Raw genomic sequence first — 25,002 nt, 5'->3', positions numbered from 1 at the left:
GCAGACAGGATCTGATGGCCAAACCTGCACCCTCATCCATTTCTCAGTGTCATTTAGAAGGGTCAGAAATCCCTTCCTCCCTCCAAGGATGGGCCCCAAACCTGGCCATCCAGAGCATTCCTTTTCCTAGATGACAGTGAACACTTTAGGTTAGAATGTAAAACCTAAGCCAGTCTAATGAGACTCAAATTTGAGACTTCTCTCCCTCTCTTCTCCTCCTGCACCTCCCCTCCCCCAACATCAGCAGGTTAGCCTTGCTGTTTCTTGTGTTGAAGGTAATTCTAAGGGGCTCTCAGAAATGTGCATGGTGGCAGAAGGTAGCCAGCCTGGGATTAAAGATTTGCTAGAGATAGTCCCCTGGAAGATAAACACCTTTGACTAGTGACATTTAATATGCTGCTTTTTCTCTCCAGAGTGCTTTGCCAGCATTACTCAGGTGATCCATTCAACACCTCTCTCAGATTGGTCAGCAAGATTATGTTTTTTTTTTTTTTTCAAGGCAGACAGCTGGGTGTTGTGACTTTCTTAAGGTAGAACAGTTAATTTAGATGACTTGAGCTGGATGTTATGTTAACAGCTTCCGTGCTGACCTTGATTCACCTTTTTTAATGGAAATTGGTAGCTAAATTATTTTGAAATCAATCAGATTTGAAATCCCAGAGAAGTCAGCTTCCGTGGTTTGCTTTTTAGTCTCAAATAAATCTTAGGGGTGCTAATAGTTGACTTCAAGAAAAGAAATACTTTAGAGAAAAAAGGACTTGCTTTAGTAAGCCTTTAATTTATATTTTATTTTCTCCTTAAATCAGGCTTTCTCTTGTGGAATCCATTTTTTAAGGTGTACAAGGCGATGTTTTGATATATGTATACATTTTTCCGTAATCAAGCTCATTAACATATCCATCACCTCCTATACTTATCATTTTTGTGTGTATAGTAAGAACAGTTGAGATCTCTCTCAGCAAATTTCAAGAATATAATACCTTATTATTAACTACAGTCCCCATGCTGTACGTTAGGTTTCCAGAATTTACTAATCTTATAACTGCAAGTTTGTACCTTTAGATCAATATGCCCCTTCTTCCCCTACCCCAGCCACTGGTTACCACCATTCTATTGTCAGTTACTATGTATTAGACTTTTTTTTAATGGAATCCATTTCTTAAAAGAATATTTCCAGCTCGTTACACTAGATGTCCAACCAGTCCCATAGCAGTTTGCCATTTCACTCAGTATCTGCTATAGATCTCAATACTTAACAATACTTATTGTAGTACCTGCCGCAACATCTCATTAATGGATCATCTCATGTCATGCTTTCAGGTTCCTTATGGACTAGGTACTATCATTACCACTTACAGACAAAGAAGCTGGGGCTGAGAGGAGTATATCACTTGCCCAGTGTCACTTCACATCAGGTGACAATAGGTGATAGAGCTGAGACTAGAATTTGGGTCCAATGTCTGCTTACCCGGTTCTGCTGCTGACTACTAGCCTGCCACTCTAATACACACCTGACAAAGCATGTTCACCATGGAACAGGTTGATATTTGCACAAGTATTTGTCGCAGCCCAGATACCCAATTGTTTGTTAATCCAGCAGGCTGCTTCCTGTAGTCTGATAAGACATATGCTCTCCTAAAAGCTACATAGAAGACTGTAATGCTCTGTTTAAGAACTTATTTATCCTCACTGATAAAAACTCTGGGAAGTTTAGGGTTATTAAAATTTGTGTTTCTGTTTACAGCAATTTAGAATTTTCAAATGACTTTCACAATGCTTGGGTCATTCCAGGCTCACAGTGAATTGAGACAGTTAATCTTATCTACCAGTTACCCTAATGCAGAAATGGAGATTCGGTGAGGTGTCTGACTTGTCACTCACTGGACAGTGCAGTGATACAGCCAAAGTCAAACCCACGTCATGTTTTCTTGGTCTAAGGGAACTGACACCCACATGGGTTCCCCTGTCTTGGTCCTGTCCGGTTTGTGACCAGGCGGTAAAGCTATCCTTGCAAGCCTTTCCTTTCATGGGTTCCTAGTCTCATGACATTATCCAGCTGTTTCTCAATTAAACTGCACTTACAGTTTTTCAGATTAGATGCACTGGATTTTTATGTGACCTGATATTGTGACATCTACCTGGTGCTGTTAACAATAGCATGTCCAGGCCATCAGTAAATCTTCAGGACTACTTTCTGCTAGCTCCCAGGGGGCAGCAGAGCTGACAGAGAAGGACTTTCCCTTGTGTCATCCAATACTGGAGCTTGACAGTTGGCAGCCTGGAGCATTATCTAATATTGGAGTTAATTGGGTTGTTCTTTATTTTCCTTGCATATACTTTCTTGCCCCCTGCCTCTCTTCTTCCATGCCCAGACGTTTATTTCCAGACCTGGGCATTTGGGTGTGTCCTCTTGTAAAGCCAGTGTGTACTTGCTCTTCTCTTTCCTCTGATGAATAGGGCTAGTGAGAAACTATTTTGGGAAAGTATTAAGCTCATGGAGACAGTGATATCATCGTTAGTCAGGCTTTGGACTCTATTGAATAATGTGCATTTTGATTTTAATAGGGTCCTTGACATCACTTCCAAGATGAAAAATCTTGTGTGCTTATTGTCATTTTTGATGTGGGAGTAAAAGGTCTTATTAAATCATTGTGAATTTTTCCTCAACACAGTGTCCTACTAAAGTTGCCTGGTGGAGGGTGTTGATTTTGTGTTTGTCAAATTTTTGCAGTTTCTCTCTGAACTTCAGTTTCCTCATCTGTGAAATGGGTATGATATGACTCCCAGTGCTACTAGGTTCTGAGAATTCAGAGAATAAATGAATTTAAAAATCTAGAACACTGCTCAATGTCAAGCACACAGTAAATTTTGGCATTACTATTGTTAACATAGAAATTTCAGCATTTTTGAGTCAATAGGTAAGTCCTACACCTTTACAAGATGCATTCTTCTAATCAAATGGGCTCAGCTGATTTGATAGAAGCATGCTGTGGGCATAACTGTAAAGGACCAGTGCTGACACTGGAACATTTTTGTTTTTGCTCTGTTTTCCCAAAATTATAGTATTTTAACTAATGAACTAATATGAATGAAAGTCCTTTGAAAAGGAGAAATGACTATACATATAAAGAAACATTAATATGACTCCATGCCAACACTGGCCTTGGTGCCAGATTTTTGATGTACATTTTTATTTAGTTTCCACAGCAACCAACCCTCAGTTTGCAAATGAGGAAACTAAGACTGAGAAAACCTAAGAAATGCACTAAGGATCATGAAACCAGGAAACCATGTTGGGGCATCTTCAAAAGGGCTTTCAGTAAAGAAAGATAAGGAAAGGTCAAAGGCAAAATATTTCCTTTATTCCTGATGGAGGCCAAGTAGGGGGCTGGCTTAGTGTCTGAGTCAAGTAGGCCTGTTAACTGAACCCCTGAAATAGGCACATCCCCTCCCCGGTGGCCTGCATTGCCAACCCCGGGGCAGGCATACCCCTCATGGAAGTAGGCTTTGGGGAGCCAGAGGGACATGCATGTTCGCTGTCTGGGACCAAGCTCAAGCGTGAGAAGTAAACAGAGCCTTCCAGCTACCTTTCCCAATCTTCTAGCCAAATAAATCACTCCACATCTCCAGGGCCAAAGTGAATATAAAAGGATAGGAAGAGGCCTACGGTTACACAACTGAGTCGCCTTTCCAAAATGGAAAACTCTAGAGTGGGGATGAAGTGTTCTCCATTAACAAGTAGCAAAGGCAATTTTTAAATCTAAGTCTGCCAACTTTTTCCATTAAGTCCTGGGAACACCCTACTTACTGTGGGAAGCTTCAGAGCCAATGTAGTTCATCTTTTTTAACCATCTCCATAATGTGATATCCTGTTTATCATTTCAAATATCTATTTGTTCACTAACCAAATCGAGGAAAAGCTTTTCATTGGTACCATGGTGCCGTTCACAATAACATGTCAGAACATTTCGGAATTCATATTGTTTATTAAAATAAATGAACAGGTCAAATTTGACATTTCAGTTTTAAGTAAATGCTAACCTGTAGAAATAAGAATTTGGAGACCAGGAGCTCAGAAACGAAGCTACAAATTAGTCTCTTTCTATACAAAATATAGGTCCAGTTAAATTACCTTGTTTTGTGTTTAGATGGATGCAGTGTAGGAAGAGCAAGCTGTTTGTCTGTGTTTAGCTTATTAAAATTGGTATGTCTGCTCATAAACCTAAGCAGACTTCTCTGGAAAAAAATACTGGGGCAGATATTGGGACATAGAGGTCATCATTCTGACCCAGTACATTTGTTCATTGTACATTTGTTCATTTGTATGATGACAAAGTTTCAATGAGTGGCAAAGACTTTGGAGAGTAAAAGAGTCATGCAGGACTGGCAGAGACTTGGGATCTAGAAGCTGGCACATTCCCACATACATAAATAGTACATGATGGCGGTGATACCTCCTTGCATGGTATAATTCATTGCTTCAATAATTAATGTTGCCAGTGCATGTTTCTAAGAGTACCAAAGGTAAATAATTTACTGTAATTACCAAAGAGGTAAATTTAAAAATAAATTTACCAAAATTTATTTAATTTACCAAATAAATTACTGTAATTACTCCTCTTGGTAATTTACTTATTACTTATTTATTAAAACTTATTTATTAATTTACTTATTACTTATTTATTAAAACTTTTTTTTTAAATAAAGGGTCTGGTGTGAAAAAGTAACCTCAAGGCTCCAAATGTAGAAATTATAGTCTGCTGAAAAATTAAAGTGAGCATCACAACCCATTTTATATTAATATTTGCCCTATTCTGAGGGTTAGTTGTTTGGGGTCTCCAAAAGTCAATATAATTGGTAAGTAAAGCCAGACTAACGTGAACACATAATCTCTGGTTAACCCATCTAGAATTTAGGATCAGCTCCTGTGTCTTCCCCTTCTTGGTTTAATCCTTCATTTTGATGAGTACATCTTCCAGTAGTTTCCTGACAGAGTTCATGAGAAATATATTTGAAGGAGGGAGGGCTTATTTTTCTGAAAATATATTCATTCTGTTTTCACACCTTTTTTTTTTTTTTTTTTGGTTAGTTTTAGAATTTTGGATTGAAAATCATTTCCTCTCAGAACATAGTTCCTTTCAGAACAATCGAATCGCTCCATTGCCTTGAACTTCAGGTGTTGCTGTTAAAAGTCTGATGGAAGTCTGCCATCTGTGATAATTTTTCCTCTAAATTTTTAGGCTCTTTCTTTGTCTCCAAAGTTCTGAAATTTCATGATGATGTGCTATAGAGATTTTATATTTATATTGCTGCTCACCAAGTGAGTCCTTTTACTCTGAACTTAGGTCTTCTGCTCTTGGGAAGTTTCTTTGATTTCTTCTCCTCTATTTCACTATTTTCTCTTCCTGGACTTTTTTTTTTTTTTTTTTTTTTGAGGAAGGAAATGGATTTGAAATTTCTGACGTGATCCTCTGCTTTCTTGTATGTTCTCCTATTTTCTTTATTTGAAAATCTCCCCCTAACTTCTAGATATTTTTTCAACTTCAGTGCTGTTATATTTGTTACTTTCTATGAGTTCTTTTTTTCTCTAGGTTTTTTGTTTGTTTTATTTCGAGTATTTTATTGCTTTATGAGCATCAAAAGACCTCATCTCTCTCTAGATATCAATGAAAAAAATTTTTTAAGATTTTATTTATTCATTGAGAGAGAGAGAGAGAGAGAGAGAGCCAGAGACATAGGCAAAGGGAGAAGCAGGCTCCATGCAGGGAGCCCGATGTGGGACTCGATCCCGGGTCTCCAGGATCACACCCCAGGCTGCAGGCGCCGCTAAACTGCTGCGCCACCAGGGCTGCCTCAATGAAAAATTTTAAGCTTTCTTCTCCCTAAAATTCCTCTGTTTCTTCCAATTTGCTTTTGTTCTGTTTGCTTATTTATTCTATTCCTCATATTAGATACTTCTTAACTGTGCAGTGACTCGTGACTGTTTGGGCTCCACTAAGCTTGTTGGAAGCTTTCTTGCTGCATGGTGGAAAGTTGGCCATGCATGATTTCTACTCAAGTAAGAAGCTGGGGACATTTCACTAGGAAATCCCAATTCCCAGTGAATACTAAGTCACTGGGAAATCCCAGAGAAGAGTTCCCTTTTTCTGGGGCACCTGGATGGTTCAGTTGGTTAAGCATCTGCCTTTGGCTCAGGTCATGATCTCAGTGTCCTGGGATTGAGTCCCTGCTCAGCAGGGAGCCTGCTTCTCCCTCTCTTTCTGTACTCTCTCTCTCCCTCTTTTGTTCTCTCTCAAATAAAATCTTAAGGAAAAAAAAAACACACAAAAAAAACTTCCCATTTTCTGCCTGGAGGCTCTGTCCCTGTCTGTCTGGGGACCAGTAAAGGGAGGTTGTTTTCTCTTCCAATGTAGTGTCTGCCTTACTGTCCTCTTCTGAGAGTCCAGTTTCACATGGGAAAACCTCTCACCGTGTTCCACAGGTCTCATACAATTTTCTGTAGTTTCCATTCTTTTTTTTAAATCCTTTCCTTTGTACATTTTTCCATTTACACTTCCAATTTTCTAACCCTGTTTTCTATTGTGTCTTGTCAAGAACTGACGTATTTAGAAGTGAACAAATGCCCATTTGATTCTTACATATATTCCAGTGCTCTGTTAAATTATCCATCTTTTAATTTCTTTCCTGTTTTTCTCTCTCTTTTCTTTAACATACTAATCATAGATAGCTGTTGTGAAGTTCTTATTTGCTTACTTCAAACTGTAGGATGACCTGGGAGTCTGTTTACAGTATTTTGTTTTTGGTTCATGTGCTCTGGCCATGCTTGGCGATTTCTCACTGCATGCTGGACACGATATATAAAAACTTGTAGACATGACACACCCGACGATGATGTAATTCTGCACAAAGGGTGCACCCTGCCTCTGCTAGGCAAATAGAGTGGTGGCAGATTATTTCAATCCAGTCAAGGTTTTGCTGAAATGAGGCAAAATTGTTTGCATCCCTGGTAAACTCAGACTACCTCTAGTTTTCCCCTGGCCTCTGTGAGGACCCTTCTGTGAGAATCTTGTGTGATCCCCTCTCCCGACAATCTTTTCCTCATGAAACTGCCAAGAAGCAACACTAATCCTTTTACCAAATTTCTGGTTAGGTTTCTAGCTTCCTGTTCTACACAGCCCCAGAATTCAGCAAATGTTCTTCTCAGAAATCTGTAGCATGCTGAAGGCCACCCAAATCTCCACTAAAATTGCCTTGGTTTTTCTGTTCCCCAGTTGCGCCCCCTGGATGTACAAAGCCCCAATTCTGTCTACATTGATAATTGACGAATGCACCCAAGTTAAAAATGGCAACAAAAAGTCCACTCAACTCTTCAAGACCCTCCCTCCCCAAGAGTACAGCTCCTCTAGCTTCCAGGGTCTCCCCAGTGCTCTGCTGCACTCAGAGCCCATAACTATATGGTATGGCACCAATGGTAGCCTTCCACTAGCTACTCTGCTCCACTTGGAAACAAAAGTTATCAAGATTGATTCTTTTTTCAGATATGGGAAGGAATTTTATAATTATAAGATTAATTTGGAGTTAATTATATGTTCAAGTAGTTGAAATCATGGTTAGCAGTTCATTGGTGATTTGGAAAATACTGTTTTACCAATTTATGCAAATCTTTATATTGTTGACACATTTCTTATGCAAAACTAATAGATTACATTAGTTAACATCTCCCCCGAGCTAATCACAGATGTAAAGTTTACAAAATTCTGATTTTTGCTTGAAAACTAAAATTTTATCAACTGGCATTGATAGCAACTAATGCCACCAGTTACTGTCCTTGAACTGACAGACTCAACATTGTTCATTTTCAAGAAATAATGTCAAAACCCAAGTCAAAATAATCATAGTTTTGTGTCAGTTGTATACCGTGTTTCATGGAAAAGTCGCTTTCAGGTTACATCTAAATGCCTTTCTTGAAGCTAATGATCACACTTTTAGTAATCAGCAGATGTGATTTATGTCTACTTCCCATTTGAAACTGTGATATTCCTTTTGCCATGCCAGTTACTCAAGATGTTTTCTTAAAAGACTGAAATAATATATCAGTAAACTCTCATTGCTATCCCTGAAATATCTATGTAGACCTATAAAAGAGTAAGTACAAATTGTTTATTTTGACCATCTTGACTTCTAGAGACATAGAAGTATATTTTGTAGGTACAGAGAAGCCAGTGTCTTGTGTGGGTTGTTAATGCCATACATCATTTTATTTTGCAGCATCTAACATTCACAAGAGAATTTGATTCAGATTCTCTAAGACATTATAGCTGGGCTGCAGATACTTTGGACAATGTCAATCTTGTCTCAAGTCCTGTTCATTCTGGGTAAGTAATCTAAAAGTCACTTTTCTTTATCCTATTAAATGAACATTATGTTTATTATTTGTAATTATAAATTCATATTGACAAGCTTCATATGTATGAAATATTGGTCTTCTAAGAGTTCGTTTCTGAGTATATGTGATGTGTATTTGTAAGTCATGAGTAAATTTTTTTTTCTGAGCAAATTTCTATAGTTTTTTGTTGAAAAATGCACAGTGTTAGAAAGGAAAAGAATTAAAGTATTGGTGCAAAAAAATTCTTGCCTGTTTTGGTACTACTTCCAGGTCTTTAATTTTCCTTTTCAATTAAAAAAAAAAAATCTAGTCATGTCCCTTAATTTTACTTATTCAAATGATGTTTTATTTCTGAATATCTCATTTTCCTAATAAAAAATATGTAGGTATTTCTGTTCATTTACCTTGCTGACTGCTTTTGTGCTTTGCTTTGAACCCGAAGTTTTCAGGTCAAGTTTGGTACCTTCTGCATTCCTGAAATAAAATTATCATTAAGTTTAGTAAATTAGTATTTTATTTATTTTCTATAATTATTTAATTATTATTATATAATTATTTATTAAATTAGAAGAGAAATTAATTTTAAAAAGGAAAGAAAGAAATTCACTTTTAAAAAGTGAGTGTACCAATGGGTGGACCCAGAGGTGCAGAGGTAAAAACCACATCAGACAGGCTCCTTTCTACTACCCCATTATGTGACAGAATTGGGGTAGGCTGGGGGAGGTGACCTGCTGCAATTGCTGAATTGATAATCAGCGTATATTTAGATGTGGGATTCTTCACCTGTAGGTAATTAAAACTTGGGATAATCGAATCCACACAAATGGAATGGAAATAATTGAGATGATGAAAACATCCAGGTGTTTTCACCTCTGAAACTGGCATTTAGGCCATAAATTAGTTGTGATCCAGGACAAGAGGGGATTAGTTTGCAATTAAAGAAATTAACAATAATTAACATTTATGAATGCTGTATGTATTATATGAAGTATTTCCTGCTGCTTTTAATTAAAATAAATTGTAATAACTAATGTTTACCTTTTTATGTGCCTGGCATTGTCTTAAATGTCTTACATGTATTATCTTAATTATTTGAACCTTAAAATGACACTCTGAGTTAGGTTTTACTCATTATCCCCATTTTATAGATGAAAAGTCGGACTCATAGTAAGGCTGCAGGTTATTTAAAGTATTCTTACAGAATTATGGCTTGTAGCACAAAGAGTTGCAATAGCATTTAAGAAATAATTGCCATGAAAGGACTTTATAAATTATAAACTACCTGGTGGCCTTTGACTCATTAACATTGCATTTCTTTAACTCAATCAGAAAAACCTTTAATTATAGTAATATTAATGTTTTAATTGCTTAAAATATTTATACCATTGATACTAGATGTTTATGGATCTAACATTGCAAAAGCAAAAAAAAAAAAAAAAGAGAGAGAGAGTAAAGATTAATTAAGAAGAAAAATGTAAATTACTTGGGTACAGCATATTCAAGAGTTCCCTGTATTAAGCTTGTTGGATTGTCACCATGTTACAAAGACCTAGAACCAGCATCTTGTATTCTCTACATTGGAAAGAAAGCACCAGGGTTTAATTTAGTCAACTCTTTTGCTTTGCTTCAAATGATTGAACTTCAAATGAGAGGTTGAGAGAGCATAGGATAATAAAATCAGAAGTAAACTTTCTCATACACCAGAGAAAATGAAATATTTGAATGCACAAATTCCCTCTCCTTCCTCTTGAATTTATTGAAACAATAGACATGTCCAGGAGAGCAAAAGTAATGGCAGCTAGTGTGGGCTTATTTGAAAAGGAAAATATAAACTTGGTATACACTTGGAAAAATGATTCACTAGTACCAGGTCTGTGGAGTAGCTTCTGTAGCCACTAAAGGAGAATAGTTTTCCAGGTTGTCCCACAAATGCCAAATGCCTTGATTTCATTTCCTGATGGTTTTTATTTTTCCTTTGCTTATCATTGACATTTTCTGTTGCTTGCTTCTAATTATCTTACATTAATTTTTCCCATTTGCTTTCTAAATTATTTTGCAGCTATTCTTCTCCACTTCCTCAGTATGATTCAAGGTGATAATTGTGTCCTTTATGTGAACCACCCTTTTTTGTATTTTTAATTTATGTGAAGTTTTCCCACAGTTAGATGTGTCAATGTCTGTAGTGTATCAGCATTCGTTATCCCGCTGTTCTTAAAACTAGAAACGTTCATGTGTTAGTTTTAGGATCATTCGTAGAATTCCTGATTTAGTTTAAATATTAATAAGGTACAACAAATATGATTAAACATCACCTTTTGATTTGTTTTTAATAAGTTATATTGCATGAAATTTTATTTTGCACAGAATATGTAAGGAATGAGTTTAGAAAATAAATCACTGTATTTCATGATGTTATTAATGATAGGACCCTTGTCCTGCTTAACCTATATTCTCACCTTTCCTCAGGCTACTGGCTCTATGAAGTTGAAAACCTTAGAACAATAAATGATTGCTAATGAGTACCAACTAGGCACTGGAGGGTGCTGTGTGGAACCCAGAGAAAAACTTCTCCAAATTTATAGTTAAAATCAGAATTCTAAGGCCTATTTTTTCCATTTGGTTCTGATACTCTTTGTAGTTTGGATATTTTTATATTGACACAGATAACCTTCTTATACTACCTGCCTTCAGACTGCTCAACTACAAGGGTTTTATATATATGTGTGTATACACACACACACACACACACACACACACACATATATACATCTTTTTCATATAGGTATGTTTTTAGTATTAGTAACCTTGTCTGACCTATGCAATTCTGAAGCACACTTAACAGAATAGTTTTTGTTCAGTGGATCACTCAGTAAACATTTATTATGTACTTACTGTGTTTGGGAACTATGCTCAGCTTTGCAGGTCAAGCAGTGAATAAGACAGGCCTGATCTGAATTACCATCTATATTGTTGAGATCAGCTGTTTGTTGCTAGGACAAACATTGCCCTCCCACTGTAAACACTCCAGTGTTTATTTGTACTAATACAGCCAAACTTTCAAACCTAGAGTTTATCTTTAGTTTTTGAAATTTTATTTAAGTGATCTCTACACCCAGTGTGGGGCTCGAACTCACGAGCCCGAGATCAAGCGTCAGATGCTCCACCAACTGAGCCAGCCAGGCACCCCTCAGAGTTTATCTTGAATCATTTTAATCCATTCTGTTGCTATTATATCCAATCATGAGTTGACTTTCACCACTGAATGCTGGAAAGGGTCAGATTTTGTCTTTAGCTTCTTTTATAAAAGTTGCCCTATTACCTTCATTACTGAGTAAAGGTAGTTGTTAAATACATCTAAGACAATGTGGGCTCACCACAGCAGTTTCAAGTGAGCCTTGGTATCATTTAGCACTGGAAGCAGTTCATGTGAACACTTGCACAAGTGAACAAGTATCTTTGTCTTTGACTTGGGAGGTGTGTGTTTTGTTTTGTTTTTGATGAGATCAGTCTCTTTCCCCTCTTACTTTGACTACTACACTGGTTCTAGCCTCTCAGAGTATGTCTAATATTACAAAAATGCATAATCCAGAGGAAAATAGCTAAATCTAAAATAACCAGAAGGGTATGGAGTTGATTACACCTCACTGATGACCAGAGTTGGTTCTGAACATCTGATTGGCTGAAAAACGAGCCCTGTGCTATTGCCTTTCTCTATGGGGAGGCAGGTCAGTTTGCTTTGTTGAAGAGGTTACTCTTCTGAGGTCGAGAAGCATTACTCTTGAGGAAAGGGTCTCCAGCTACGACCTCCGTGCACAGCCCTAAAATCTGTTGCAGGATATTAGAACTGTATTTAGATGAACTATATTCAGTAGAGGATTTTGATGGATGGGATTATACCCCTGCCCAATACTATAGATATTCAGATAATTTTCTAATTATCAACATTTGCTGCTGTTTCAGTAATAAGCACATTTTCACATGTGAACATTGGGATGCAAAAGGACGTGTGTTCTCCTGTTTGACTTGCACTCTTCCATATGTCGGACTACTAGCTTATGTTCACCAGAGTGCTTTATAATACCAAAGATTCGAGGAGGACTCTCCACAAGCATGTGATAGGAATCAGGAATTGCAATAACAAAGATAAGATACTAGTCATTTCTTTACATTTTCATATCTACATGAAGAAAAATAATTTTTCTTCATTAGCTTTAATAGAAAGGCCAATGGTGGAATTAGAGTATATAATTTAGAGACATTTTCTAAAAGTCTAAATATTCCGTTTTGTATGGCTATACAGATACACCAGTGTCAGTTATTTTAAACAGTTTTAAAGCCAAATTTATACTGAAAAGATTAAATTCCTTTCCATCAAAATTGCCTTAGCAAAACTAGCCATCTGCTTTTATCCTTAAATTCTGCTTTGTGGTAGTAAAAATTAGAGTGTTTGGTATGATTAAGCATATTTTTATTTTATGAGTTGTACATGTTAAGACATACTGTGGAGTTTCATCTGACTTGTCAGAGATAGAGATTCCATAGTCAGCATATGGCTAAAACCACTTATAGTTAAAAATGATGCTTGAAAAAAAAAATGATGCTTGAATATAGCTGAAGTCATCCACTGACTCCACATAGGATGGTCTGGGTTTGGGTTTTACGTGCATGACAGTCCTGTGAGAGCCAGTTTTTATTCCAGCTTTGAAACATTCCTCAATTTGAGCATCTGACAAAGGGTTCGGCGTCTGTTACGGGGCCACATCCCACCAAAAGCAGTTTGTCATGTCCCACTTATTCCCTGGTTCACAGGCTGAAGGGCATGTTTGATGTGACTCCACTGTATCCACTTCCAGTTTATTTTTAAAGAGAGGAAACGATAGCTACATTGTCTGTGGTTTTAAACCTTAACATTGACTCTCAAGACCTACTGGGAAGACAGTTTCTTTCTGTCCTTGATTTGGGTTCTGATCTTCTCCCTGCAGGTTTCTGGTTAGCTTCATGGTGGATGCAAGAGGCGGCTCCATGAGAGGGAGCCGTCACCACGGGATGAGAATCATCATCCCGCCACGCAAGTGTACGGCCCCCACCCGAATCACCTGCCGACTGGTAAAGAGACATAAACTGGCCAACCCACCCCCCATGGTGGAAGGAGAGGGATTAGCCAGTAGGCTGGTAGAAATGGGTCCTGCAGGGGCACAATTTTTAGGGTAAGTGATTTTGTCAATCTTTATCTTGGCCCTTGTGTGATATATTTGGTTTTCTTCACCCTCTTTTAACTCAAGGAGTTAAGCACTAAAACTACTCAGGTGGACCATTTTGATCGAGTACACCTTTCGTGTAGTGTCGGGGGTCACAGAGCTGTGTGACTCTCTGGAAAGCTAATAGGCTGATACTTCCTTAACTGAGTTTGCTGGTCAAAGCTTTTACTAACCGAGAAGCATGCTCTCTGCTCAGTGAGTGCACGGAACCCCGCAGCCCCCAGAGAAGTCAAGGCACCTTTCTTAGGGGAAAACGTAGACGCCGAAACTCTCTCACCAACATTGAATCAATGGCTACTCTGGGTGCACGTCTTCTTTAAAGATGATTTTCAGGGTGGTAATCCATTGTGATGCGGTGTTTTGCAAAAAGGAAAAATGAATTCGTTTTCTGAGGTGGCACTTGGGTGCTGATCAGGCTGGCTCTGTCGTGACGGACAGTTTGTTCACAGTTTCCCCTTCTCGTTTCTCTTCCTGCTGCATGGATGTTATTCAGTAAACTGCACCTTCCTACCAATCCTCCCCCTGTAAATGAGGGTGAGAGCTTGGTTAGCCGAATCCTGCAGCTTGGGCCGCAAGGAACAAAATTTATTGGGTAGGACCTTTATAGACAAGATACAGAATGTCTACAACTCTCTTTCCATTTTCAGTTTTTTTTTTTCTGTCACACCCATGGTCTTCTCGTCTTAATTTTATTTTTATCTTTTCAGTTTTTAATGCTTTCAGTTGATACGTGTCACTGAAAGAAACAGAAACCATAGTGGCTTGACTTACTGTAGCCCTGCTCCCTCTCTCGTGCTTCCCGAGCATGTGGAATCCACCGCAAGCATTCTGCTTCATGACGTTGTGCTTTTGTAAACCTTCCTTTAATTTGAAATGTTTCAACTGCTTCTGATAGTTGTTAAGACAGACTGACGACCTCACTGTAACCCAGTATAAGAGAAGGTATTTGCAGGCTTTGAAGTGACATTTGCTATAAATGAGTAGGTACATGTGTGACTATAGATATGTGTATATATTTTATATATATATATATATATATATTACGTGTCTGGACTTCCAGCTTTTTTTTAAAAGTACGTACTTCCACATACTGAGTAATCTTTATGGGCTTTGCAAAAGAAAAGTCCTCAATAAGTCAACTGATTTTGATAAATGCTGGGAATAGAAGATACTTAAAGAAAGCCAAATAGGCAGCAGAGAGAATATTCTACTAAATTAATTAAAGTGTCTTGTTTTGTTTCGTTTAAGCTGAAATGTGTTGGTATTTGTTGTTTGTTTGCTCGTCTGTCTGATTGGTGGATTTGCCTTGGCAGTCTGCATGAAGAGACCTGTTATGAAAAGTTATGCTTGGCTTTCACCTTGGTCAAAGGCCCTGGTTCATACCTTCTCTCCAGTATTGTTGAATGTCCTACACAAAGCCACATTCCTTAAATATTTACAGAGACAGTATCTGATACATTAACCTGCAAAGATTGTATCTAGTTCTCAAAAAAAAATTTTTTTAATGTCAAATCAGATGTGATTAAAACCTATAGTAAATATCATAACTCTTAAAATTATTAACACTCTTAGGAATAGTTGATTTTGTTTCTACCTATCAAAAAATAAAGACATTATAAAAAATTTTAAAAGCCTTCATTTGAATTAATTATAATTATTTTGCCAAAAGGAAAATTCCCACATCTATCATCCCATTTTAAGTAAATGATTTTGTAATAAATGATACATTCATATCTACTTACATTATTGGATCGTTACAATGACTCTCCCTTTTTATGCTCTTACCTATTGAAGCCTTTGTCTTCTATTATCACATGTGCATAAACATATAGGTTAAGAGGTGAGGTTACATACAACCTCTGTAGGAGAATAATGATACTGTCTACTTAAATGTCATAAAATAAAGCTGCACAATCCAACTACATAAACTGTGTGTGATTGTGGTCTGCTTACTTCCATCCATCTTTTTTAGCATTTATCCTATTTTAAAAGTTAATAAAATTATTCCTGTGCTCGATTGGCTATCCTCAATTTGCAGCCATCCTTTTACATTCTTTTGCAAAAGGACACTGTCAAAAATTAATATATCTCTATATTACAATTTCAGACCAACAAGTGCTTTTTCAGAAAGTTTAAATATTCCTGTGCAGGTTATACTAGAGTTAGGAAATTAAGCTGCCCACTACCATTTCACAAATTAGAAATGAGTGAAACCGCCTTAACTATACAGGCCATCAAAGTCATAGAAAGTCACTATTGGAGGCAGTGAATTAGGTCGATCGTTTGCTTGCTTAGGGGTCAAACACTTGTGATCTTTCAAAGTAGGAAATATACAGAATTTCTTTTTCAAAGAACTGACTGTGTCCTTTTAAATCATTAGCTTTTTGTATAATATAATAGAGCTATCATGTTTTTAAAAATGGACCAACTTGCTTATGGTCTATTTTAATAGCTTTCAATTCCTTGATTCAAAAATCCTGTTTAGATATGCTGAATATTTTCCCTTTACTAAATCAAATGCCTAACATATGGTAGGCCCTTATGAATTGTTTGTGAATGAATGAATGATGGCATGTTTTCAGGCTTCTAACATATTATTTAATTAGCAAATGATTCTGCAGCTTTGAAGTCATTCCCAACCTTAGTGGCACCTCTGATTTTCAAATGAATACTGTTAATGAAACTGTCTTGAAAGTATGATACTATAAATATATTTCATTTGATAGCAAAATAATGTGGATTTTTTTTCCAGCCCTGTCATAGTGGAAATCCCTCACTTTGGGTCTATGCGAGGAAAAGAGAGAGAACTCATTGTTCTTCGAAGTGAAAATGGTGAGACGTGGAAGGAGCATCAGTTTGACAGTAAAAATGAAGATTTAACCGAACTACTTAATGGCATGGATGAAGGTAATTATGACGAACTCCTTGTCTCTATAAATGTCTGCAGGTAGGAATCAAAGGACTGGCTGTGGTGAAGTTAATGTTGCTTGAACACTACTTATTTGTATCTTGAGCTGGGAGTCCAGCTCCCTGGCATTTATTGCTGCTTTCTGAATCTCAGGCATGAAGTTCCTTTTAATCCCACAGCTTTTTTTCTCACAATACTAATGGACAAATATTACGATGATGATTCTTCCGGCCTTTAGTCAAATGTATTCAGCTTTCCCAAACCCAATAGAGTTTTCTAAGTGCAAGATGTGTAAGGAGGAGGTGAATAATAATGGAAGGTATGCAAAGCATGCAGAATATTTTTAAGGAAATACGTTCACATTTTATTTTTGGAATAATTCTTTCTGGATCCTTTCCTGTGTCTCTGTTTTCTCCCCGATTATTCCAACATTCTTCATGAATTTTTAATTTCTCTTGGGCAATGATCACGGAAAAGAATAAATTGCAGGCTAGTTACTGGAGTCTGTGTCATATTCTGTGACCTACTAAGGCCACGTGGCTGAGCATGTCACTTATCATACACTCTTCCCTCAACTAACCCTCAGAATGAAGCAGGGTTTCTTACTAGACTTTGAGAATAGACTTGTTTTGAGAGTAGGTACTTGGTGCAGAGTTTTCCTTTGAAAAGATAAAAAACATAGACCAAGTTCGCCACAGAATGAATCTTTAGACTGACTTCCTCATCACTACAAATCCAGCACTTGTTCTAAAAAAGAGCTTTATTAGAGATATAATTCACATATCATAAAATTCACTATCCTGGCATTTAATTCACTGGCTTTTGGAATGCATCCAGCATAGTCTCTGGTTTCAAAGTGAGCACAAAGGAGCTAGACCGACTTGGGTGTTTGAGGGATGAGCATGGGCAAGTTCTTTGGTCCCTGTGAGACTCTTACTTCTGTAAAACGGAGATCACCTTCCTTGCTTCATAGGGTTGTTATTGGGAAAAATAGTTCTGTGAAGCACTTGTGAAATACAGCCTTTGTCACACAGTAAGCCCTCAATAAATATCAGCTGTTGTCACTATTTATTCTAGAGAAAAAATTGTCTGCCAAAGTTTCTGTATAAGACACAATAGCAGCCAACCAAGAATTTAAAGATGTTCTTACAGCAGGGTGGAAGGACTAATAATTGTTGAGTTTCTACCATTCATGAGGCAGTGATAAACTCCCTTCTGTAAGAAAATTTAAAACAAACCTATAGTCCTGCGAAGTAGATAGTTTTTTTATTATTATTATTATTCATAGAGACAGAGAGAGGCAGAGACACAGGCAGAGGGAGAAGCAGGCATCATACAGAGAGCCTGATCCTCGATCCAGGGTCTCCAGGATCACGCCCTGGGCTGCAGGCAGCGCTAAACTGCTGTGCCACTGGGGCTGCCCGAAGTAGATAGTTTTAATCACACTTTAGAGAACTGAAGTTCAGACCAGTCAACTTACTTACCTAAGGTTACCGAAACTAAGTAGCAGCACTAGGGTTGAAATCTTGTTGTATCTTTCTTCCAAAGACTTAATTGTATTTCGCTTACTTTAGAAATGTGTGTCTGATGGAGAAGAAAATAATTTTTTTAAAGATTTTATTTACTTATTCATGAGAGACACAGAGAGAGAGAGACAGAGACATAGGCAGAGGGAGAAGCAGGCTCCCTGCAGGGAGCCCAATGTGGGACTTGATTCCAAGACCCTGGGATCACACCCTGAGCCAAATGCAGATGCTTAATTAAACACTGAGTCACCCAGGCGTCCCAAGAGAATTAATTTAAAGAGGTAAATTCCTACAAACCTCTAGAGGTAGGTAAATTCCCACAAACTCTTTAAGGTCCAGAAGAATAGTCATCTTAAATGAGTATCATTAAATGTATCATATGTGATACTGATATTTATATCTATAATTTCAAATGATTTCTAATAAGAACATGCAATGGTAATTAAGATTTCTAATTTTTATTACCTTATTTTAAAGCATGAAAAGTAGTCATATTCTTAAAAGGAAATTGATAAGAAAACACAATTAAAAGTTTTAAAAAGAGGGATACCTGAGTGGCTCAGTGGTTGAGTGTCTGCCTTCAGCTCAGGGCGTGATCCTGGGGTCCTGGGGTCGAGTCCTGCATCGGGCTTCCAACGTGAGGAACCTTCTCCTCCCTCTGCCTATGTCTCTGCCTCTCTCTGTGTGTCTCTCATGAATAAATAAATAGAAGCTTTTAAAAAAAAAGTTCCTGGGGTCCCGGGATCGAGTCCCACATCAGGCTCCCCGCTTAGAGCCTGCTTCTCCCTCTGCTTTTGTCTCTGCCTTTCTCTCTCTCTCTCTGTCTCTCATGAATAAATAAATAAAATCTTTAAAAAATAAAAATAAATAAAAATAAAATAAATAAAATAAAAGTTTTAAAAAGAATACATCCTAAGAGAATGAATTGAATTAGCATTTTGAAAATAATAAAGTACTTTAGGTGATTCAGGATTTAAAAATGGAGAGAAGAAGAGAAATGGGTTTTCCAGAGAGGTTATTTTGATTTAAGAAAAATAAAGTATATAAATATTTTCATGTTTCTAGTGTTTCTTTTTTTAAGATTTTATTTATTTGTTTGTTTGTTTGTTTGTTTGAGAGAGAGAGAGAAAGAGAACATGAGCAGGGAGAGTGTCAGAGAAGAAGAGAGAGAATCTCAAGCAGACGCCCCCCTGAGTGTGGAGCCTGATGCGGGGCTCTATTCCATGACCCTGAGATCATGACCTGAGCTAAAATCAAGAGTCGGTTGCTCAGGACACCTGGGTAGCTCAGCGGTTGGGTGGTTGCCTTCAGTTCAGGTCGTGATCCCGGGATCCAGGATCGAGTTCCGCATCAGACTCCTGCGAGAGTCCTGCTTCTCCCCCTGCCTGTGTCTCTGCCTTTCTTTCTCTGTCTCTGTCTCTCATGAATAAATAAATCTTTAAAAAAAAAAAAAAAAAGAGTCAGTTGCTCAATCAACTGAGCCACCCAGGTGCCCCCATGTTTCTAGTGTTTCTTAAATGTCAATATAGTAGATTACTAGTTACTGAAATGTAGCCTCTATTACACACAGATTTTCCTTTATTTTTTATTTTATTTAGGGCATCTGGGTGGCTCAGTGATTGAGCATCTGCCTTTGGCTTAGGGCATGATCCTGGAGTCCCGGGATCGAGTCCCACATCAGGCTCCCTGCATGGAGCCTGCTTCTCCCTCTGCCTATGTCTCTGCCTCCTTTTCTGTGTCTCTCATGAATGAATAAATAAAATCTCTAAAAAAATAAAGATTTTATTTAATTATTTGAGAGAAAGAAAGCAAGAGAGAGAGAGAGAGATCACAAGCAGAGGGAGAAGGGCATAGGGAGAAAGAGAAGCAAATTCCCTGCCAAGCAGGGAGCCCGATGTGGGACTCGATTCCAGAATCCTGGGATCATGATCTAAGCTGAAGGCAGATGCTTACGCGACTGAGACACACAGGCACCCTCTTTTTTTTTTCTTTTTAATCAAGCTACCTTGGTACTGTAACCTCCTGAGGGCTGAGTACATGTCTTATTTTTTTTTTTTAAGATTTTTTACTTATTTATTCATGAGACACAGAGAGAGAGAGGCAGAGACATAGGCAAAGGGAGAAGCAGGCTCCATGCAGGGAGCCCAATATGGGACTCAATCCCAGAACCCCGAGATCATGCCCTGAGCCGAAGGCAGACACTCAACTGCCGAGCCATCCAAGCATCCCCAGAGTACAAGTCTTAATCACCTTTGAACTCCCAGAGTCAGATGCAACATTGATTTCGGCTCCCCCTCATTGCTGATGAGGGGCAGAAGGAGGAACCTCTTTAAAATTATGTAGCTATGGGCAGCCCGGGTGGCTCAGTAGTTTAGCGCTGCCTTCAGCCCAGGGCCTGATCCTGGAGACCCGGGATCGAGTCCCACATGGGGCTCCCTGCACCTTCTCCCTCTGCCTGTGTCTCTGCCTCTCTCTCTCTCTCTCTCTCTCTCTCTGTCTTATGAATAAATAAAATATTTAACAATAAATAAGTAAATAAATTTAAGAAAATTACGTAGCTATCTGGAGGAAGAGTTCTCATCAGTCTATTTCCTTTACTCCAAACGTCATTAATGTTAATCTCTAGGAGACAAAAGTTAAAGAGGAGCATTTACTTTGAGGAAAACTCTGAGAAAGTAACAATAATCCAGAATAACAAGAATACCAAACATTCTAAAATAGTGCTGTCCAACAGAACTTTATACGATGATGGGAATACTCTGTGTATGCTGTCTGACAGTAATCACTAGTCCCCTGTGATTCTGGAGTACTTGAAATGTGACTAGTGCAGCTGAGGGAAGGTGATTTTTAATTTTGTTTAAGTAATTTCAGATAGCCACATATGGCCACTTGCTACCTCATCGGACATTTTGTAGTTCTAGCAAAAATATTGAGTATTCTAATATGTTCTCCTTTGATTTTGAGTATATATTTTAGTATGTCCCAACAGTCACAGGTGGAATTTTTTTTTTAATTTTTAAGGTTTATCATACAGTGGACTTCCATGATTTCATGCAGACTTGTGTTTCTTTTTAAAAGCAAAACAAAACAATTTCCAATAGGAATTAGTCCTATCCTTGCTTACACAAATGATGCCCCCAGTGCTGCCATACTCAGGACATCTGTCAGATGTTTTAAGAAATGATGATGTAGCCCTCTGTCCTGGATTCTGTATGCTATCTTGGTAATAGTAGAAAGAGTTTCTTTGCTACATTTTTTTTTAAAGATTTTATTTATTTGAGAGGGAGAGAGCACGAGTGGTGGGAGGAGGAAAGGGAGAGGGAGAAGCAGACTCCCCGCTAAGGAGGGTGCCTGACACAAGGCTTGATCCCAGAACCCAGGGATCATGACCTAAGCCAAAGGCAGATGCTTAACCCACTGAACCACCCAGGTGCCCCATAATGTCTCCTTTTTAAACCTCTTCCATAAATGAATCCTTTGTAACTAGCGTGTATGCTCTTTGTATAACCAGTCCTATTGTACTTTATTCTCTGAAAATCTTAAAACTCAAATATTTAAAAATCACCCTAGCTAGTATTTTGATAACTGATTTTTACTAAACAACACAATCATAAAGATTAGATTATGGTTCTGTAGTATTTCAAAACTTGTAAAGCCTTTCCAAATGCAGTTTAGTAGTTAGAATTTAATAGACTATTTTAATAAAATAAATTCATAAAAAGACAAGTTTAAGGAGGAGGATAATTTTCCCAGTGTAACGTGGGGGTTAGAATCAGGATCTGTAGACACTGCATAGACTGGAATTCCCAACATGCCCCACCACTTACTAGCTGTGCAACCCTAACCAAGCACTCAATCTCTTTAAACTTTAGTTTCAATCTATAAAGTAAGGATACCTCATAGAGAACTCAGGGGAAACTGACAAGCTAATATGTGTAAAGTTCTTAGCGTCTGAAACATGGGACTCAATCAGGGACACTGGGTGGCTCAGCAATTGAGCGTCTGCCTTCAGCTCAGGGCGTGACCCCGGAGTCCTGGGACCGAGTCCCACGTCGGGCTCCCTGTATGGAGCCTACCTCTCCCTCTGCCTGTGTCTCTGCCTCTCATTCTGTGTCACTCATGAATAAATAAATAAAATCTTGAAAAAAAAAAAAAAAAGAATCAATCAACATTAGTATTTGTCACTGGTGCCATATACAGTTGTGCAGGAGAGCAGGTTGGAGCTAAAATCTTGACTCTTCCACTTACCAAGCCATCTGCTCTGACACTGGCTACAGAACAAAGGGGCATTCTATCTAATGTTCTCAAATCATTTACCTGTAGAGTGGTGTCCACTCCACTGGTACCCTTTTCCAAATCACACAAGGCTAGTTGAAGCCCTGGTCATGGTTGATGCCTCCCCATTACCACCACCAAGTCAGGAGATTGTAAAAAGATCTAGATTTAGGCTTCTAAATTCCAGACTTCTGACTCCAGATTTAGTTGTTTTTCTATAATACGCTTTGGCCTTTCTATGTTCTCAAATGAAGGATGCCTATGAAAGTGTTTTGTGTGGAATAAAAATGTTACGTAAATGTTAACTGCTATTTTAATTTTCCATTACTCATAAAGGTACCATCTTAGTTCTTATATGACTCAAAAGGATATAATATGTATTCAGGAAAAATAAAATATGGTGGTATTAAGATTTATTTCTACCACTAGTGAGCGGAGACAAAAGCATCCATAGATGGTTACGCTAATGAAGCAGGTGTGTTAACAAAGCTTTATTGAAGTAAGAGGCTAGAATGACAGAGGACAGGTGGTCTGGGTGTGAAAAACCTGCTGTTACCACCAGGATGTCATGTGACAGGAGCAACTTTTCTCTTTGGCAGCAGACAGGGATCTTGTTCTAGCACTTGTCAATTCTCTGCTAAGAAAAAGATACCATAAAACACAAAATATTCATTCTACTCCCCCCAAAAAAACATCATCTTTAAAGTGCAACAAGTTGAATTCACTTCATAAGTTTGTTTAAAACCTTTAGTTAAGGGGTGCCTGGGTGGTTCTGCAGGTTAAGCGTCTGCCTCTGGCTTGGGTCATAGTCTCAGGGTCCTGGGATGAAGCCCCACATCGGGCTCCCTGTTCAGTAAGGAGTCTGCTTCTCTCTCTCCCTCTGCTCCTCTCCCCTGCCCATGCTTGAGCTCTCTCTTTCTCTGTCAAATAAATAAAATCTTAAAAAAAAAAAAAAAAAAAAACCTTTAGTTAAATTCATGGAGTTCCATTAAGCATGTTTAAAATTGTGCTTCCAAAGTCAGACTCCAAGGGATGTTTTGCAATTTATGGTTTTGCTCGAACTAGGAGTATTTACTAGTAGAAGAATCCTTCCTGGGCAGCCCGGGTGGCTCAGCGGTTTAGCCCTGCCTTCAGCCCAGGGCCTGATCCTGGAGACCCCGGATGGAGTCCCACGTCAGGCTCCCTGCATGGAGCCTGCTTTTCCCTCTACCTGTGTCTCTGCCTCTCTCTCTCTCTCTCTCTCTCATGAATAAATAAATAAAATCTTAAAAAAAAAAAAAAAGAATCCTTGAGAATCCTCCTTGGAGGTCTTAAAATTGAAGAGTTTGAGAAATGCTCTAGTCTTGCACTGTCACTACAGTTGCTACTAGCCACATGTGGCTACAGAACACTTGAAATGAGGCTAGTATGCATTGAGATGTGCTATGAGTGTAAAAAACACCAGATATACGAAGCAAACCCCTCCCTCCAAATCTATATCTCATTAATAATTTTTATATCATTTACGTGTTGAAATGGTAATATTTTAGATACACTCAGCTAAGTAAAAAATATTGTTAAAATTAATTTTACCTGTTCCCTTTTATCTTTCCAGTGTTGCTATAAGGAAATTTAAAATTACAAATGTGGCTTACATTATATTTCTTTTAGTCAGTGCTTCTCTGGACAGTGTGTAGACTTGTGTAGCCATATTTATTAGATTTTAAAATCAAAATCATTGCTACCTAAGTAATAACAAGAATGCTTTGAGGATATGGGAATTATGCTATTATTTTAAAATCCCAATTACTATAGTGGAGCAAAGTATCGCTGAAGCTCCCCAAACAATGCTACACTGCCAGGAAAATGTTTCTTTGCTGTGTCATTGCCATGAGACTAAATGAAAGTTTAAAATAATACATCTTAGATGAAATAATTATGCTATTTTTTTTTTTTTTTTGGAAATTGAAGCAGGAAAGAGAAACTGGTACCTATAATGTTATACAATAAAAAACAAATTTTCTGTAATTTATTATCTAACTATATCAACAGTAACTACAGAAACAGACTTTTCAGTTAAAAATTACTACTTTGGGGCAGCCCGGGTGGCTCAGCAGTTTAGCGCCGCCTTCAGCCCAGGGCCTGATCCTGGAGGCCCCGGGATCGAGTCCCATGTTGGGCTCCCTGCATGGAGCCTGCTTCTCCCTCTGCCTGTGTCTCTGCCTCTCTTTCTCTATATGTCTCTCATGAATAAATAAATAAAATCTTTAAACATAAATAAATAAAAAATAAATTGCTACTTTGGTTCATTTCAGATGAACTTGTTTTTATCAGCCATGAGACAAAGAGTCACCTTAAAGAATCAGGTTTAGATTGCAGCCACAGCTGAGCCCTGAGAAGTGAAATGCGTAGCTTTATGTTGTGCACAGCACCATCTGTTGGACAAATCTGTTAACAAATTTGAAAAATTCTGGAGGAAAAAGTAAAAATTGAAGTTAACCAAATCAAGATTGTGTTATGGTGAGGGGCGAGGCGGGGTGCATACCAAATACTGTCAGGTAAACCATAACAAAATACTGACTTTTGGTCTGTGACCCTAAAACTCGTTTTAAATCAGTTGCATACCCTCACGACATTTGCAGAAGGAAAGGAAACCGTACTAGCCGACAA

The 25,002-nt window shown here is 38.0% G+C and overlaps 1 protein-coding gene across 9 annotated transcripts in view; it reads left to right on the top strand.

The window, feature by feature from the left end:
- ANK3 (ankyrin 3) overlaps positions 1 to 25,002 on the top strand; it is a 663,260-nt gene that overhangs the window by 572,419 nt on the left and 65,839 nt on the right. For 6 of the 9 annotated variants that reach the window (XM_077894620.1, XM_077894618.1, XM_077894616.1 and 3 more), the window contains 3 exons: positions 8,269 to 8,375; positions 13,369 to 13,593; positions 16,397 to 16,551. In XM_077894620.1, the coding sequence (XP_077750746.1) occupies positions 8,269 to 8,375; positions 13,369 to 13,593; positions 16,397 to 16,551 (487 nt within the window). Of the gene's footprint in view, positions 1 to 8,268; positions 8,376 to 13,368; positions 13,594 to 14,137; positions 14,237 to 16,396; positions 16,552 to 25,002 lie in introns of all 9 variants that reach the window. The other 3 variants (XM_077894615.1, XM_077894617.1, XM_077894619.1) reach the window with 1 other exon arrangement.

Source organism: Canis aureus, chromosome 4 (genome assembly GCF_053574225.1).
Source record: "Canis aureus isolate CA01 chromosome 4, VMU_Caureus_v.1.0, whole genome shotgun sequence".
Lineage (NCBI taxonomy): Eukaryota > Metazoa > Chordata > Mammalia > Carnivora > Canidae > Canis > Canis aureus.
Note: the sequence above shows the minus strand (reverse complement) of the source record. Positions and strands in the feature narration are given on the sequence as shown.